Here is a 15,906-nt window from a genome sequence, read left to right on the forward strand (position 1 = left end):
AAATACATAAAGAAGGTCCTGCGTTCTGGACTGGTGCATATTTCTTGCATCTCCGTGGTCAAACCATCATTTAATTTAAATGTTCTCCCCATTTTTGCGTGGGTTTCCTCTGGGTGCTCCGGTTTCCCCCACCATCAAAAGAATGTACTAGGTTCTCCAGTCAGTGCCCTTGATCAAGGCACTGGCTCAGATCTGGAGTAGGTCCCCGGGCGCTGTGATTGGCTGCCCACTGCTCCCTTGAGGGATGGGTTAAATGCAGAGAATGAATTTTGCTACATGTACTGTATGTGTATGTGACAATAAAGTACCTTTACCAGATTGCAAAGCTCACCTGGTCACAGGAGCCATTTAGCTCCGACTTGCGGAGAACACAGTTGTTGTGGTTCCAGGTCGAATCACGTTCTCACCACAAACAAACCGCTACAGAGTTTGATTTAAAGCGTACCGAGACCACCTCATCAAACAGGTCTCGGTAAGCTTGTTTGGTCCCCTTTTGGTGCGCATCCGAGTGCTTTTGCTGCACTAACACCACAACCCAAAACGCACCGCACCTAGGGGGAAAACAAACTCTAGTGCGATTCAGCCGAACTAAATGAGGCAGGTGTGAAAGCCCCCTTAGATCACATTGAGATTCCAGATATCATGCACAATGGAGATGTACAGTAGCTGAGACAGATGACCTAAAGAACCCTACGTTTAATTGAATCAGGATGATGTCAATAATATGTGAAATATGTTTAAATATTTCCTTTTGCATTGTTGGTGCAGGAACCAAAACACTGGTGGTGCACGGGCAGAACGAATGTGACATCCCAACACAGCTTCCAGTCCATGAAGATACTCAGTTTGAAGCCCTGCTCAAGGTAATGGCACCAGTGGTGGAGAGAAGTACTCTGATCCTTTGCTTAAGTGAAAATACCAGTACAACAATTTAAAAAAACACTTCATTACAAAGAAAAAAGTCCTGCATTCAAAATCGTATTAATGTACTTCTATATATCAAAAGTTAAAGTACCCCTATGCGTCATATGTTATGATATCATTCGATTTCAGTCAGGACCCCTTTGTCATAATAGATTTGTTCATCTGCAATTTGTATTTAGCGGTATGGCTCTGTTCTGGGGCCTCCCCGCGCTTCCACCTGCACAGGTGGAAAGCATGAGGGAGAGCACACCTCCCTGCCCTTCCATGTGCATACAGGGAAAGCCTTAAGCGGGGAGAGCAGCAGTGCAGGATCCCCATAGGGTACAGAACAGAGCAGCATTAATGACAGAGACACGACATTGATTAAGTCAGACAACATAAATTTAAAAGGAGGAGCTGGGGTGGAGGTGGGTTGCACTAGCAGAGATGTAGCAAGGTAGGCCAGGAAAAGCAGTTTAAATAGAGTGCTCTTTTTGGAAATCTAATCTAAAGAGGGAATCAGATGAGCCATCAGCTGGTGTGCTGGCTTAGGAACTGTCAGCTATGAGCCAAGCTTGACTCCGTGACCTGCCAGAACTTACGCTATGCTTCATTTTTAGTATTGATGCGTCAATGTGTAAGCACTGGTTTGACTGAAGTAAACTTACAAAAGATGGTATTTTCTTTACCCCAAACCAGGAATGCTTGGAATTCTTCAACATTCCAGAGGCCAGATCAGCACACTACTTCCTCATGGACAAACGATGGAACCTTATCCATTACAGCAAGGTAGGTACATTAGGGTTTATCTTGGTGTAGCTAGTTATGGATATTTATATGAACCATGAACAGCAGTTAGCAGAGAAGGAGCTGGGCTGGACTTGCTCTTCTTGTTTTTGACATTGGTTGTCTACTCTCCAATTAAATGTATCTGTCTACCTACTCCAGACATATGTAAGAGACATCTACCCCTTCCGGAGATCAGTCTCTCCTCAGCTCAACCTGGTCCACATGCTGCCTGAGAAAGGGCAGGAGCTTATCCAGAAACAGGTGTGGAAGATTTTTTTATTATATATTGACTCTATGAAATTAGTCTGCTGCATTAAATCAACACCCTTTTGAAATAAAGAACAGAGTGTCTCCTTTTATTTCTCATGCCGTTCCTTTGTACTTCTTTGTTCTTTTTCTAGGTGTTTTCCCGTAAACTAGAGGAAGTTGGCCGGGTCCTCTTCCTCATCTCCCTCACACAACACATGCCAGCTGTGCACAAGCAATCCCACGTCTCCCTGCTGCAGGAAGACCTCCTTCGTCTGCCGTCCTTCCCGCGAACCGCAATCGATGCAGAGTTCTCACTGGTCAATGAGCCACAAGGTGAGACAGACTCCAACCGTATCATTGGGCACTTCATTCTAGTTCACATTATATGCTTAGACTTTTTACCACCAATATCCCAGGTAAGGAGCTGTTTGGATTGGACACCCTCCACAAGGTGCTGTGGATCAAGCTGCTGGAGGAAATGTTTCTAGGCATGCCCAGTGAGTACCCGTGGGGCGACGAGATGATGCTGTTCCTTAACGTTTTCAACGGGGCTCTGCTGCTGCACCCAGAGGACAGCGCCCTCCTCAGGCAGTACACAGCCACCGCCATCAACACCGCTGTCCACTTCAACCACCTGTTCTCCCTGAGCGGTTACCAGTGGATACTGCCAACCATGCTGCAGGTACGAATACATGCAACCTGCAGCGCTTTATATTGTTAAAAAGTTTAATAAGAGACACTATACAACTTGTATGACTGACATAGCACGCATCCCCCAAAAGCAAACAAAACAACAATTTCATTATTTTTCAGACACCATACATTGGCGATTACATACCTTGCTAAGACAAGGTATATGTCCTCTCTGTATTGTTATGACAGGTCTATGCCGACTATGAGAGCGACCCTTTACTGAGGCAGGGCATTGAGTTCTGCTGCCGGCAGTTTTACATCCTCCACCGCAAACCCTTCACCCTGCAGCTGTTTGCCAGTGTGGCTCCGCTGCTGGAATTCACAGTAAGACTACTGAGTACACACATGCACACATTCAAATTCATGGGTATTTTAAGTTTTGTGTGTGCATTTTTGCCTCCTTAAAAGGTGCAGTAGGTAAGCCTTATAAAACTAACTTTCTGTCATATTTGGGGGGTGTTTAACGTGTTTAGCGTGTCAATCACTGCTCATTCATTCTCCCTTGTGGGGGAGGGGCTTAGGAGACCATTTTGAGCTTCAGCGGAAAGGCGGGAAGGACTGAAAAGTTGTCAATCTTCAAATTTTTTGGCTAAGTCCTGGATCTTCACAGTCCTACCTACAGCACCTTTAACGTACCTACGAGGAACTTTCAGGTTGTGTTGATTCTAGCGGCCCCATTGGACAAAAGTGTTGCACACGGTAACTTAGCCTACTTTGGGTGTATCGTGAGCTTAACCGGGTGTCACTGTCACTGTGTCACGAGCCAAAGCATTAGCAAGAGTTTGTTGTAGCAACCACAAGTACAGGGTTCTGCCTGCCGTAAATCATTTTGTGACTTTGCAGGAAAAATAATAAAAAATACATAAAAATAGTGCTCTTTTCACAGTTAGTCTCAGTTGCTGTTACAGGTCATTTATGATCATCAGATTGAACATGATTGAACGTTTCAGAAACATTTAAAAGTTTCTTGTAGCTACTTTAATACACACATAAAGGTATGTTTTTTATAGTTCTGGATGCCTGCTATTTGTGAATTTTCCTGTCTTCATCTGCCATCCCAGACCAGCACCAGCACTGGTTTGTCTAAAGGAGTGTCAGCTCAGTGTCTGTTTGACCTGCTGGTCTCTCTGGAGGGTGAGACCCAGGATGCCCTGGATGCTCTGGAGCTGGTTAAGGCTGAGAAACCTCTACGATCTCTAGGTACGTATTGTTTGTCTTTTATGTAAATTCTAAACCTTCATTATTTATGCAAAGCTGTACTTTTTTTTTTTGTTTCAGATTTTTGTTATGGTAATGAGGACTTGGCCTTTTCCATCAGCGAGGCCATCAAGCTGTGTGTCACCGTGGTTGCCTACGCCCCCGAATCCTTCAGGAGGTATGGAAACGTATCGAGGAGGCACTGAGGGCCTGCCTCTCTTCTCGTATCTACATCCTTTTCACGGCGGTTGTTTTCTGTTCTCTGATGGTCTGCATGTATCTCTTCAGTCTCCAGATGCTGATGGTGCTGGAGGCCTTGGTCCCCTGCCACCTCCAGAAGCTGAAGAGCAATACGATTACAATGGAGTCAGCCTCGGCTGCCAGGGATGAGATTGCCGCCATCGCAGCTCTGGCCACATCCCTGCAGGCCCTCCTCTACAGCTCAGAGACCCTCACAAGGTCTGACTCTGACCCATGCAACAGAGAAAACAACAAAACAATGCATCGCGCATTTGTGCATAAGCGTGTGATGTCCTTTTAGCTGCTTTTATTTCCTCATAACATTATCCACACCTCACGCACAGGCCCATGACAGCACCCCAGATGTCCCGCTGTGATCAGGGCCATAAGGGAGGCACTACAGCTAACCACGCCATGTCAGGAGGGGTCAACACCAGGTCAGGACTACGCCATGATCAACTGTGGGAGATGATTTAACTCACTTTGTGTCGGGCCCCAGAATAGATGCCTTGAGTGCAGTCCTGTTTGTATGCATGTGCCCAGGGACAACCTCCACCTGTTGGAGGAGGGCCAGGGCATGCCGAGGGAGGAGCTGGACGAGCGCATCGCCAGGGAGGAGTTTCGCCGGCCGAGGGAGTCCCTGTTAAACATCTGCACCGAGTTCTACAAACACTGCGGGCCGCGGCTCAAAATCCTGCAGAACGTCGCCGGCGAGCCGCGGGTCACGGCACTGGAGCTGCTGGACATCAAGTCGCACATGAGGTGATGAAATTTAACTTCATCTTTGACCAGATTTATTAATTAAGGTTAACAAGTTCATTACAATTCCTCAAAAGACGGGAGGGAAGAGTGTGACTCATTCATCTGGGTCTAAAAATGTAGCAGTGCTTAATTTTGCAGGTGTCAATATAATAAGAATATATCTTTATTTCAGACTCACAAGTAGGTCCATAGCAAGAAATATATAAAAGAAATATATAAAAATGTACATACGTACAAAATACAGCACATCTGTCATTTTAAGAATTTGTGTGCAAGCTGTCGTGCCAGAGTTTAAATAAGAATCCATGCTCTTCCTAGGACTTGTTAGAGCCTCAAAGATGCTATTTTCTGACTCAAACAAATAACAAATAAATGTATACCTGAATTGCCTCCATAGTGCCTCACATGTAGAAAGACCAGCATTTACAAACAGATAGAAATAGAATATATAAATAATTTCTTCATGCAATTTTACTTGATTCATCATCATTTCATACCTAATGAGAGTATGAGTAAATGTCTTCAACTAATTTATGGAAGGAACCTTTTATTAGATCCAATTTTTCAGATGTTTTGACATATCTGACATGCCATAGGTTATTAATTATGTTGTTGTATAATACTATAGCACTATTAAGTTGCACTAAAGGGGTGTCTGTGTGTGTGTGTGTGTGTCTTTCTCTTTCCCAGACTGGCGGAGATCGCCCACGCCCTGCTAAAGCTAGCGCCCTACGACACCTTGACCATGGAGAGCCGAGGGCTGCGCCGCTACATCATGGAGATGCTGCCCATCACCGACTGGTCGTCCGAGGCTGTCCGCCCCGCCCTCATCCTCATCCTGAAGAGGCTGGACCGCATGTTCAACAAGATCCACAAGATGCCTACGCTCAGGTGCGCTCGCCCACAGGCATTATGCACCAGGTCTGTTGAATACGATCCCTCTTCTCTGTCTCCCTGTGAGTGTATCGTGCTGTGCCGGTGCCGTGATGTGTCCAGTAGATAGGCGGCTTCTTGGCACTGTCCTCTGTAGCGCTGCCTTGGTGGGTGCTGTACCGTAAGTGCTGCTGTGGCGTGTTTTCGTGCTGGGAACTTGTGGGCGTGCGTGTTGCGCGAGAGGAGTTCAACGCGTAAGCGGGTGCGTGAGGATGTGTGTACTAACTATGGATCCCCAGCAGTGGTCCCTCTGAGCCACTTTACAGTCTTGTGTCATGAAAGATGATTTCAGACAAACACTACAATCGCAGATTTGACTGGTGATGCAGTTAAAGGTTGTTTTTTTCCCCCCCTCACCATGTGGAAATAATTGTTTAATAATATATAATAATTCTTTACACAAGCACACTTTATTGCGCTTTTTCATTATTACGCATTCAGAGCTATTGATGCTCATACTTTATACTAAGGTTCTTTTAATGCTTGTTTTAATAGTTTTACTAAATTGCAATCTATCGCAACAGTTAAAAAAGAAAATGTATTATTGTGGATTGGTCACTGATTGCCATCCCTACAGGAAGAAAATATAAAAAATAATAATATTAATAGTAATAATAAACTTTATTTGTATAGTACATTTCGAACTTAAAAGCAGCTCAAAGAGCATTGCATAAAACTGAAAAAAAAGCAAACATTACATTGAATTCAAACAATGGAAATTGAATTTACATTTAAGCGAATTAACTAAAACTAAACATTTTAGTGAGGTTCAATAAAATTAAGCGACACTACAGAATTTAAGTATGCACCAGGTCTGTTACATATGAATACATGTCAGACTAAAAATGTACTCAGCAGTTTTTGTCCATGGCTGCCTTTCAATATTACTTTGTTGTAACTCTTAACACATGTAATACTGTAATCCTGGATAGAGTACAGAAGGAGAGACATCAACTACATATTAAGGTATAGTGGTCCAGTACATACAGAAATAGTACAAATACTGCCCTAGTGCAGCAAAAACAAATAACAGCGGCACACCTGCGTCCTCTTCCCGTGACATAAGACTGCTGGCTCAGAAGGAACACCGGTCACAGGTGTGTGCTTCACACCAGGATCTGTTGCTGCAGTGTTTAGCTGGCTATGTTTGTGAGCTTTGCAATATTTGTAGTCAGTATGGCCTTTACTACGGCCATGAAGATTATATGGCGGACTAATAGTGTGGTAAGTGTTTCACCAGTATCCCTCTGATGGTTTCCTTCCCTGTTTTAAAGATATGTAGATTTGATACACGACACAAATTAGTTTAGTTTTTAACTCATGAAAATTTTCTTTTTTTGGGGGGGCGCGTGTGGTGTGTTGTTGATTGGGTGGGTGTTCTCCAGGAGACAGGTGGAGTGGGAGGCGGCCAGCAACCTGATCGAGGGCATCTGCCTGACCCTGCAGCGACAGCCAATCATCTCTTTCCTCCCACACCTTCGCTCGCTGATCAACGTCTGTGTCAACCTGGTATGGAAACAAACAGACGCACAGGACTTCACAAAATCGTTGTATTTAATGTTTGGAGTTTTGGCATTTATTGGTGTGTTTGTCAGGTGATGGGTGTGGTTGGTCCCTCCAGCGTGGCAGATGGGCTTCCTCTTCTCCACCTCAGCCCTTACCTATCCCCTCCGCTGCCCTTCAGCACAGCAGTGGTCCGACTGGTTGCCCTGCAGATCCAGGTAGGCGTCAGTTTAACTCATCTGACTCCTCATTGGACACCCATTCATCAGAAACACTTAATTGTCCAATGTCTGATTTTTGTTTCCTTCATTTTTTTTCCTCTGTCCTAGGCCTTGAAGGAGGACTTTCCTCTGAGCCATGTGATCTCACCTTTCACCAATCAGGAGAGGCGAGAGGGGATGCTGCTCAACCTGCTCATTCCCTTTGTCCTCACTGTGGGCTCTGGAAGCAAAGGTAAAAAAGCTGACAGTTTTAATTTTTTTATTTTGTTGTTTGAGACAGCTCTTAGGTAGTCTCATATAGCCAGACCTTCCTCCACAGCGCTGCAGAGGAGTGTCTGGCTAGTCCACACAGCATTCCGGGAGCTCGATGGTGTTTTAATGCCCCAACGTCTCCTTCCAGGCAGCACTGCGACCGTTGACTTCAAGGCACCTAACCTTAACCTTAACCTTAACCATAACCATAACCATAACCATAACCATAATCTACCATAATCTACCTACTCCTAGTGCCTTCCCGGCAGCGCTGCCTGGAAGGAGACGTTGGACGCTTAAAACACCGATAAAGATTCCGGGATGGGAGAAAATCGTGCTCCGGTTTATTGCCATGTCTTTAAACCAATCACAATCGCCTTTGATGCCGGACGGAGCCCCGGTGCCGCTGCAAAACAGCCTCGGGAAGGAACTTGTCGAACATGTGTACATTCAAAGGTTGTTTTAGTCGTGCAATAGAAAACTCAGGCTGGACAGATAGTCTAGCAAGCTGTCTGGATTTACCCTGCAGAGATCTGAGGAGCAGTTAACCAAAGTCCTCAGAAATCCACCGGAGTTTAAAATTCCAACACAAAGAAAGCGGAATTTCTGGCAGCAACGGACCAATCCCGGAAGTGCTATAGACTAGCTACTTAGGTTGTTTTTGAGATGCTATTTTAGGTTATTTAAAGGATGCAATTTGTATATGATTCATATTGGCATATGTTAAAATGTTATCAGTTTTATTTCATTAGTCTCACTGTTAGTGCTTTCCTGGTTACATAGAATAAAAACATAAACATACATAAATCAAATTGTACATGGCATGTCTATGATCAAAATCTGTTTCTCCCTTTTGCAGATAGCCCGCACCTGGAGCAGCCTGAGATCTTCCTGCTCCTCCAGACGGTCATCAATATCCTCCTGCCTCCTCGGATCATCTCCACCTCCCGCACCAAGAACTTCATGCTGGACGCTTCCCCGGCTCACTGCTCCACCCCGGGCGACACAGGGAAGGATCTGCGCAGAGAGGGATTAGCGGAGTCCACCAGCCAGGCTGCATATCTGGGTATGGGTCAGAAGAAGTGACAGCATTTTCACGTCTTCTCTTGTTCCTGCCACTTTCCCTTCTCATCCTCTTTCGTCCCTCTGCAGCTCTAAAGGTGGTGTTGGTTTGCTTTGAGCGCTCACTGGGAAACCAGTGGTACCGGCTGAGCCTGCAGGTGAAAGAGATGGCTCTGAGGAAGGTGGGCGGTTTGGCCTTCTGGGATTTCATTGACTTCATTGTCCGAACCCGTATCCCTATCTTTGTCCTGCTGAGACCCTTCATACAGTGCAAGGTAGAGGACCAGTGAATTTCCTTCTGCTCATTTGTTCATTCACTTTAATTGTGGGTGCGCTTGTGTACTATGTTCTTGTTTGCCTTCCACTGGTTCATGTGTGTGTTCACTTTCGTCTAGTTGTTGACACAGCCTGCTGACTCTCAGGAGGAGATTACAGCACGTCACCACATCGCTGACCAGCTGGAGCGAAGATTCATCCCGCGACCTCTCTGCAAGAGCTCCCTGTTTGCCGAGTTTAATAACGAACTCAAGATCCTCAAGGAGGCTGTGCACAGCGGCTCCGGTCAGACACTTATTCTGAAACAAACATTAGCATTCCCTTCATTTTTAAAGTTGTGGAAGTCTGTCTTTCTTCACGTTCTGAATCTGAATTCATCAGATGATTCCTCGTATTGTTAACTCACATTTAAGCCCAAGTGTTTCCGTTTGACCTGCATCTAACCCAACAGCTTACCAGGGCAAGACGTCCATCAGCACAGTGGGCACCTCTACATCAGCATATCGCCTCAGTTTGGCCACAATGTCGCGCTCCAACACGGGCACCGGTACAGTTTGGGAGCAGGACAGCCAACCATCCCGCCAACCCTCCCAAGACACACTCAGCCGCACCGACGAGGACGACGAAGAGAGTCAGAAACATTCCCATGTTCTTTCATATTTGACATTTATAGATATTCAAACTGAACTCACTGCCCCTCCACCCTTCTCCCTCCAGATGACTCTATGAGTATTCCCAGTGTGGTGAGCGAGCATGAAGCCTTTTTGCCTAGGATGATAGAACAGCGCCGTTTCTCCAGCCATGCCACCGGCTCTGCGGCCTTGCAGCCCGATGCCCCCCGCGCCACCATGTTGCCCAGCCACAGGTAACATTCCCAACACACACATGCATGCATGCATGGATGCATAAAAGACATCTTTCTGCTTGTGAAACTCTTGAAGGAGGTGAATTAGAAAGCTAATATAGGACAAATAGCTAAGAAAAGATCCCCAAAAATACGGTCCTGGTTTGTGAGCCTTGAACAATATGCAGGATCTTTTCTTCATTATTCAAGAGTTGAGCAGGCGTGCAGCCAGAAATAAAACACGGTTTTCTGTTGAAAGCATTCCTGTATTTAATGTTCAAACTGGCTCAGTCCGCCGAGGTCAAACTCGACCAAAGAGATTGCTTTTTTTTTTTGAGCAGCGCTGCCTTTAAAGCTATAGTGCGTCGATGAACCTCCGTTACATTTAAGCCATTGCCAAATGAGTTGACACAAAGCTAATTAAGCCTACCAGCTCCACAAAACTCTGTATTTCTCATCAGCATGGCTATGGTCACCGGATGGTGTAGTCCGGCGACTTTCGTGTGCAGCAGCTCGAGTGATGCGTTTCACATGACAGCTGAGAAAGGACAGCAGCAGCCTGTAGCTTTGGAGAGTAAGAGGACTGCTGCAACAGGCGAAGGCATGGCTGAAAACCCCAAGAAGCGCCCTCCGAAACGTTTCAGTCAGTAATTGTACTGCTAAGAAAACACATACATGTAACAACAGAAGGAATAAAATCCCCAAAAAGAAAGGGACCGACAGCTAAGACAAACACAGATAACCACTGGTGTGGCTTTTCCTAGTTGGAGAGCGCTGAAAAAAAGAGCAACTGAGGTTTTGTAACGTATTAGGAGTAGGTGCGCGATCACCGAAGGCTTGCGTCATGTGGATGCGGCGACAGTGTTGTCATTACTTCGAGTTTCTCATGGGGGCGATGGAAACTACGCACTATAGCTTTAAGAAATGCTTACGTACGATTCAAATCTTGGCTTGTTTATGTAATATGTAGAAATTATATTTTTAAAAAGGATCAACCAAGTCATATGCCACAACCACCAAGCCATTTTTTTGTGTATATCTCTGTTGATTTATAATGTTTCTTGTTCAACAGTCTCAGAGCAGCATTGTGAAGTAGCTAAGACTCAGTATCTTGGTAAGAAATCTAAAATGAATCAGTCAGAGCCCTGACTTTCCACCCCGTTGGTCTGGGCTCAGGGACTTGGGTGGTGATGGATCTCGACTACACTCCCTAAACTCCCGTTCTCCCCCTTCGCCCCCCTTTTCACAGTGAACCCAATGTGCTAGATGAGTCCCAGGGCCTTCTGCAGGAGGGTTACCTCTCTAGGTACAGTGGCCCTCTCTCTGTGTGTGTCCTGTTGGTGCGTTCTTGCATCTGTTCGCCAGTGGGAGGGGCATCGCCTTGAGACGGCCCCCTCTATTGGCCGCCTCGCCGTTGATCACTCATCCACATCCAATCAAATCGCCCCCCCCCCCCCCTTACCTGTCTCTATCCCTTTCTGTGTGGGTCCAGTGTGCCTTGTCTCTGTCCCTTACTCCCCCCCTACTTCCTTTTGAGCTCCACACTGACCATCTTCTTAGCTCATCTGCTGTGCTATCCTAACAATCTAAAGAGGACCCCCCCCTCTAAGCACCGAGGCCAGTTTCTTCTCTGTTAGCTGTGGGTCTTTACAGTTGATGTGCCATCACTAAAGTCAGCCTCTCTCCCATTGTTGCCATGGTGTTTCATACTGTTTACATGTCTATCAGGCTTCTTGCTGATCAAATTGGGCGTCCTACTCTGGATACCAATCTGTAGGGGCAAAGGGGAACTGGGGTGGCAACCATAATACAAGGACACTTTTGTTGTTTTCTTTATCAAGCTTTGTCCAATTTGGCTTTTTCAGAACTTCAAATCTGATCTAGCTGTCTTGGTTCGATGACAAAAATAATTGAATGGTGTCACACTTTAAAACAGGGACATTTTAAAAGAATATCAATAGTTATTTTGTCGGTGTTGCTACTCCAACCCCTACTATCCCTTGTTGTGTTTTCAGTGTATGAATCATGGTAGCGCTGTGTTTCTGCACCGTGATCGGGTCGCTTGTAACATACTGTGTGTGTCATGTAGTAAGTGAATGGGTAGAATAGCAGCGACATCTTGTTGTGGTCAAACATGTGGTCAGTTAGCGAGCACAGCTTGGAATGCTGTGGCCTTTTGGTCCCTTCATGCTGATGTATTTCTGTGTCTTATCTGTGTGCGCCTGTGTGTGAATGCGTGTATGTGTGCATCTGATTGATTGCACCAGGGTTGCCAGTGTGCAGAGTGAACCGGGCCAGCAGAACCTTCTGATCCAGCCTCCCTTAGGAAGAAAGAGAGGCCTCAGACAGGTGTGGACAACAACTTTGTCTTTCACGTTTTTATCTAACACAAACACACACACACACACACACACACACTCACACACACAAGGATAATATGCATACATATGCCTAATTTGGTGAAACTGAATATGAAAAATTTTCTTTGCAACTGTATAGACAAGTGCATGTGTACAATATTTCTTTTCTTAAATGTAAAAATTACATTTGTCTTGCTATAAATATAAATTCTAAAAGTTTGCATAAAAATGCACAAATGTAAACCCAGCTGAAGCTGATATTCTATACTGGATTGGCGTAATTGTGACTTTCCTGCAGTTGAGGCGCCCCCTTCTGTCCATTCCCAAGAATGAACCACGTGGTAGATCTGGAGCGAGGCTTTCTACAACTCGCAGGAGCATCCAGCCAAAGAACAAACCACTGGGTAACAGCACACTTGCCTTCGTGTGTGTGTGTGTGTGTGTGTGTGTGTGTATGTTTGAGGATATGTTTGTAGATAAGATGATGAATTCTTTTTTTAAAACACCATTAGTGACTCACTGAAAAACTAACGGCCAGATTTACCCTGCACTTCAGATCAACACACAACAAGCCAAATCTAGACTATTAAATAGATTCAAACATTCACTGTTCAAACATCTCCCGTTAAAATACTATATTTTGCGTCTGTGTGCTGACTTGAACTGACCCATCTTCCCCATTCACAACCTCTGTCTTTGTTCCAATGCTGTTTGTTGTTCCCCCTGTCACCAAACTGACTCTTCTCACTCTGTTCTGTCTCATGCCTTATGTTTTCGAAAATAAAGAAACTTTATTGGACTGTGAAGGTGAGACACAACCCTTAACCCTTCCTCTCCACCCTGCAACGGCGCACCCCTTTTTTATCTGCAACCTCACCCAATAGGGCGCTCTGCATGTCTGTCTTGCATCCCCTCCCAGTCCCTGCCTACCTACCTGCCCTGTCCCATCCCTGCCTCCACTCTTTTTGGTGGTGCTAATGTGTTTGCGAGTCGCTAGCTGTCTTCTGTTTTGACCATGTGCGCGTGCATGTGTGTTCCCACAGCGCATGGAGACCAAAAGAGGTCAGTCACCTTTACAGAGAATCAAGGCCAGCAGGGGGCCAGCAAGCCCCCAACTCCCAGTACTACGGACCCTCCAGCTGAGGGCAGGAAGGCCAGTCCTGCCCCTTCAAAGTCCCCAATGCTGGAAGTGCCCTCTGTCTCCTCGGCCACGGTGACTGCCAACCTGCACAGCACGCATAACACACAGGTAGGACCAGCAGATAGAGGACTGGAGCAAGACCCAAAGTGGTCAATATTAAAGTAAAATAATAATAAAAATCATCTGGATGAGCCAAAATATGGTAAATAACCATGACAAAAGGTCCACTTTATTGTAAAGGTCCCATGGCATGGAAATTTCACTTTATGAGGTTTTTTAACATAAGTATGAGTTCCCCCAGCCTGCCTATAGTCCCCAGTTGGCTAGAAATGGTGATAGGTGTAAACTGAGCCCTGGGTATCCTGCTCTGCCTTTGAGAAAATGAAAGCTCAGATGGGCCGATCTGGAATCTTGCTTGTTATGAGGTCATAACAAGCGAGGTTACCTCCCCTTAATTAATTCTGCACCAAGGTTGAATTTTGGCAAAGAGACTTCAGATTTAGTATTAGGGGACCACTAAGGCCTATAGAAAAGCATCCAAAGAGCACCATGTCATGGGACCTTTAAACAACATCACAGGAACAAAATCTATTCTCCCCCAGGTCCCTCCAGCTGTAGGCGGCAAGGAGAAGAAAGAGCAGTGGGGCCTCCGCAGCAGTCTCTCCCCTCCTCCCTCCGTCTCCCGCCCCTCCACCCCAACACCCCCATCCCAAACCTGCTCGCCGCTGACTCTGTCCCGAGCCTGCTCCCCTCTGCCCTTGTCCCGCACCTCCTCTCCTCTCCCTCCACCGCTCCCGGTGCTGGGCACAGCGCCGGCCCCAGGCCCCCCGCTGCCTCCACCTCTGCCACCGGCCCCTCTCCTATCACCGCCGCCGCCGGCGGGGCCGCCCAGGATCAGAGAGAGCCCCGGGGACGAGGACACGACTGCGCTCCTGCTGCGCAGCGACACCCTGCTGCAGCTCAGCGAGGACGAAGGCACAGAGAACCCCCTCCTCACCCCGCTGCTGTCCCCTCCCTCGACTCGCCGGTCACCCCGCCGGTCGCCACGCCGGTCGCCGCGCCGGTTGCCCCTGCCCCTCTCCCCTGTGGACCTTGACCTGGATGAGTCCCACGTTTGAGATTGAGATTTGAGACTGTATTTTTGTATCTGTAGCCCAAGCCAAATGCCATACGAATACCTGCAGGGTACGGATAACAGGGAGGCTGCGCTGCATACATTTCAAAAACAGAAAAAAAAAAGAAGTGAAATGTTACATTTTATTGACTGACAATCTAAAAGTACATAGTTAAAAAGAAAAGGAATGTACGGAGAAGTGTGGCTTCTTCTGTTGAACCCTGCCTCGAGTGTTTCTATAACTCACCGACGTGATTTCGATTCCATCTGTATCCCCCCCGAATCCTGAAGCCATTTTCCCTCAGCGTTGCCCTGACACTAAACTGCTCTCTCATCAGTGTAGTTGTTTAGTTTTGACAGTGAAGTGTACAAAACCCATACCCGTTTCCCCCATTCCTCCCTCTCCCTGTAGATCTCTTATTGGATCTTTCGAGTGTTGAATATCAACATGAAAATCAGTATACTCTGTTCTTATGGCTACATACCCTGAGGGTTGAATGTATATTTTAGCAGCAATCGACCTTAGTACTGGTCTCCTTCATCACAGAAACGTGAATTCATGCTGGATTTTTAAATCGACCTGTGCTTGTCTGTTCTATCCCCAAGAGAAAATGTTTTATTTTTTTATTTAATTTTAAATTAATAGTTGATTATTAAAGATCAGACATGTTTAAAGGATAAATATTATAACAAAGTCATGCTTCTAATACAGTAGATTTGAATGTCTATATTGCTAAGATCTATATAAATGAAGGAAGGAGATGTTATAACTTGTACAAAGTGTTGCAAAGGCTATAATGCAGAATGCAGAGAGAATGCAGAACTTGTGTAAACAGTATATTAAGAGCCATTCTAAAGCTATGGGTAAAATAAGGGCCTTAAATGAAGCAGGTGATATACAGTAAATGTACAATACAGTATATGTATTTTAAACATTTTATGTGACCATATGGAAGAAATTAGATGTTTTTGTCACTGTCCCGGAAAATTGTCTCACCCTAGGTTGTTTCTACAGCGGACAGCTTTCATTATTAACATAATGTCAAACATATATCCCGTTAAACTCTGTTACTACAAGTGTGTATTGTGCTGCTCAGTGTCTCAGCAGAATATTTTATTTGTGACCAAAGACGGTATCTTTATCTTGTTGGTATGTTTATCATCTTAAAAAACATCAATTCTGAAGAAGAAAAAAAAAAGATCTTTTTTTTAAATATTTTTTACAAATTGACTCAGCCACTTGGCTTGATGTTGCAGTGCTGGGAATGTTCTTTTTGTGTGTGTGTGTCTGTGATGTTGTGGTATGCTCAAAACCATTGGGCAGCGAGACTCCTTGTATTGCAACCGCGATGAAGTCACGCAGTAGA

The 15,906-nt window shown here is 45.6% G+C and overlaps 1 protein-coding gene across 1 annotated transcript in view; it reads left to right on the forward strand.

Annotated features, from left to right (window-relative positions):
* The window catches only part of unc80 (unc-80 homolog (C. elegans)), an 81,200-nt gene extending 66,577 nt beyond the window's left edge, over positions 1-14,623 (forward strand). Inside the window, exons 39-63 of the mRNA XM_028571421.1 lie at positions 769-863; positions 1,603-1,692; positions 1,852-1,953; positions 2,094-2,274; positions 2,358-2,623; positions 2,824-2,958; positions 3,696-3,834; positions 3,913-4,009; positions 4,120-4,290; positions 4,416-4,508; positions 4,576-4,833; positions 5,524-5,724; positions 7,152-7,275; positions 7,362-7,487; positions 7,599-7,722; positions 8,602-8,808; positions 8,895-9,079; positions 9,200-9,365; positions 9,532-9,711; positions 9,798-9,945; positions 11,174-11,230; positions 12,192-12,273; positions 12,583-12,688; positions 13,328-13,533; positions 14,028-14,623. Coding sequence (XP_028427222.1) covers positions 769-863; positions 1,603-1,692; positions 1,852-1,953; positions 2,094-2,274; positions 2,358-2,623; positions 2,824-2,958; positions 3,696-3,834; positions 3,913-4,009; positions 4,120-4,290; positions 4,416-4,508; positions 4,576-4,833; positions 5,524-5,724; positions 7,152-7,275; positions 7,362-7,487; positions 7,599-7,722; positions 8,602-8,808; positions 8,895-9,079; positions 9,200-9,365; positions 9,532-9,711; positions 9,798-9,945; positions 11,174-11,230; positions 12,192-12,273; positions 12,583-12,688; positions 13,328-13,533; positions 14,028-14,543 — 4,055 coding nt within the window. The 3' untranslated portion in view covers positions 14,544-14,623. The remainder of the gene's footprint in view (positions 1-768; positions 864-1,602; positions 1,693-1,851; positions 1,954-2,093; positions 2,275-2,357; positions 2,624-2,823; positions 2,959-3,695; positions 3,835-3,912; positions 4,010-4,119; positions 4,291-4,415; positions 4,509-4,575; positions 4,834-5,523; positions 5,725-7,151; positions 7,276-7,361; positions 7,488-7,598; positions 7,723-8,601; positions 8,809-8,894; positions 9,080-9,199; positions 9,366-9,531; positions 9,712-9,797; positions 9,946-11,173; positions 11,231-12,191; positions 12,274-12,582; positions 12,689-13,327; positions 13,534-14,027) is intronic.
* The last annotated feature ends 1,283 nt before the right edge of the window (positions 14,624-15,906 follow it).

The sequence above is a fragment of the Perca flavescens genome, chromosome 24 (genome assembly GCF_004354835.1).
Source record: "Perca flavescens isolate YP-PL-M2 chromosome 24, PFLA_1.0, whole genome shotgun sequence".
Lineage (NCBI taxonomy): Eukaryota > Metazoa > Chordata > Actinopteri > Perciformes > Percidae > Perca > Perca flavescens.